Source organism: Poecilia reticulata, unplaced genomic scaffold, assembly GCF_000633615.1.
Source record: "Poecilia reticulata strain Guanapo unplaced genomic scaffold, Guppy_female_1.0+MT scaffold_257, whole genome shotgun sequence".
NCBI lineage: Eukaryota > Metazoa > Chordata > Actinopteri > Cyprinodontiformes > Poeciliidae > Poecilia > Poecilia reticulata.
Window position 1 is genome coordinate 154116 of NW_007615041.1, and position 2281 is coordinate 156396.

The 2281-nt window shown below is 50.0% G+C and overlaps 1 protein-coding gene across 1 annotated transcript in view; it reads left to right on the plus strand.

Moving 5' to 3' along the window:
* Nucleotides 1-1627, plus strand: part of ciz1b (cdkn1a interacting zinc finger protein 1b) — a 9802-nt gene extending 8175 nt beyond the window's left edge. Inside the window, exon 10 of the mRNA XM_008402794.2 lies at nt 1063-1627. Within this exon, the coding sequence (XP_008401016.1) occupies nt 1063-1309 (247 nt within the window). The 3' untranslated portion in view covers nt 1310-1627. The remainder of the gene's footprint in view (nt 1-1062) is intronic.
* The last annotated feature ends 654 nt before the right edge of the window (nt 1628-2281 follow it).

Genomic DNA, 2281 nt, shown 5'->3' on the forward strand with positions numbered 1-2281 from the left:
TCTTACTTGTGAAATGTTGTCTGTGGAGCCTCACATCAATAATCAATCGATCAGAACAACAATATCCTCAGTGCTGAAGCATCTTCTGCTGTTTTGGTTCAGCAAAGTAGGAGGGACGACCTCTCCAAGATGGCCGCCGTGTTTCCTGGAGCAGCCAATGCGGGGTCTACTCTATATTATGTCAGATCCACATCAGTGCTGATCTCTGGTTCCTGGAGCCGCAGCGCAGCTCGCTGCTGCAGGAGGTAAGAAGAGTTTGACCTGAAGGTTCTACAGAGTTCTGATTCGGAGGGCTGAATGTAATGGTACGCCACACTTTTCAGATTTGATACATAAAAAGAATCAAAAAGCAAAAATGATTTTCCTTCCATGTTTGTTTCTTTAATAAATGAAGAGTTTGGGTCACCTGGAAACTGAAACTCTTCCTCTTCCTCCTCTTTATATTCTGCTCATCACTTCGTTTCTCTCTGAAAGGCTTTTATTCTGATCTGCTGTAATTAGCTGCTACTTTCTACCCACTGAGCCTGTAACTGCCTGATAATGTCGGCGTGTCAGTCATGAAGGCTGAACGCTGCAGGTTCCCTCTCAACCATTCTGGCCTTTTAATAACCTGCGCTCTGATTGGCTGCTCAGGAAACACAGCAGCTCTTTGTTTGGTCGTCAAAAACTTCAAACTGGAAAATGTTCTGGGTTCTTACTCTGTTGGGTCTGCAGAACCAGGACCGGCCCACATGGGGCAGGAGAGGAACCTGGACTGGGCTGATCCGGACCAGAGACGGGCAGCAACCAGAATCTGCAGAACCTGGAGTCCCTGAACGCACCACGTTCTGGTTCTGGTTCTGGTTCTGGTTCTGGTTCTGGTTCTGCTTTCCATCATTCATTCATATTCACATCCAGAGAGAGAGAGCAGCTAAATGATCGCCCTTCAGCCTGACGAGTCCCCCCCACTGCTCTCACACACACACACACACACACACACACACACACACACACACACACACACACACTCAGGTTTCCTCCTCGCTCAACATTAAAAGGCAGCTGTCATTAGCCTCACCGCAGTGTGTGTGTGTGTGTGTGTGTGTGTGAGCTGCCATTAGGCGCCCACTGCCGTGCGGCTTGGTCCACTCTGCCCCGCGGCATGCTGGGTAACCCTCCAGCTCGCTGCCACTCTGAGCTCGCAGCCACAGAGCTAAATGACAGGGTCGGCTCCTCCTGGACGCCCCGCGCCGCGAATCCAGCGCTCCTCTCTGCTACCCTGCAATTAACTCACACAGAGCCGGAGGAGGAGGAGGAGCAGCTAATGTGATGAAGGTGTGAGAGCAGCCATGAGACAGGAGCTCACTGTACCACCAGAACCAAGAAACCGGGTCACAGAACCAGAACCAGTGATTTACTGCTGATCTGAATCTGCAGCAGCAAAAACTCAGAATGTGAAGATTAATAAAGCAGCTCCTTTAATCTGTTGTTATTATTATTATTATTTCCAATTTGTTTCAGAAACAGATTTAGGTTTTTACCCAACTCCAGTCCGTCTGCCTAGTCAAAGTCCGGTCTGGTTGGTGAGGTGTGAATGCTAATTGACCTCTGACCTCTGGTCCTCCTGACCTCAGTCAGGGCTCATTTGAAGTGAACACCAAGTGGACCAGAGACCGCTCCAAAAGCAGGAAGTGGACTACAGCGCAGGGCATTCTGGGTAAAAGCAACCAAAGCTAACATGCTAGCCTAGCGCTAGCAGCAGAAATGGCTCCTGGTCTTTAGCCTAAAGAGAAATCCTCCAACTGCAGCACATTGCATTCTGGGTAAATCCAACCAAAGCTAACCTGTTAGCCTAGCGCTAGCAGCAGAAATGGCTCCTGGTCTTTAGCCTAAAGAGAAATCCTCCAACCACTAAAATCCTCCATCTTGTTTCCATCTGGTCTCAGTGTCTTCAGTGGTTCTTGGTGCAGCGCCCCCACAGGCCAGGAGGGGAACAGGTTGGTTCAGAACCACAGCAGGTGGAGGTGGAGCAGATGTTCTGGGTCCAGTAGAACCGGGTCAACTGGACTGAAGGAGGGAAACATTTAGACCAGGGGTCACCAACTCCGGTCCTCCAGGGCCACCGTCCTGAAACCTTTAGGTGCGTCTCTGCTCAAACACACCTGGATCAAATAAGCTGCTCGTTTCCAGCCTCTTGCAGAGAGGAATGAATGCTGGTGAGGGAATTCAGACATTTTGGAGCAGAGCTGAATCTAAAGCTGCAGGATGGTGGAGGACTGGAGTTGGTGACCCCTGGTCTACA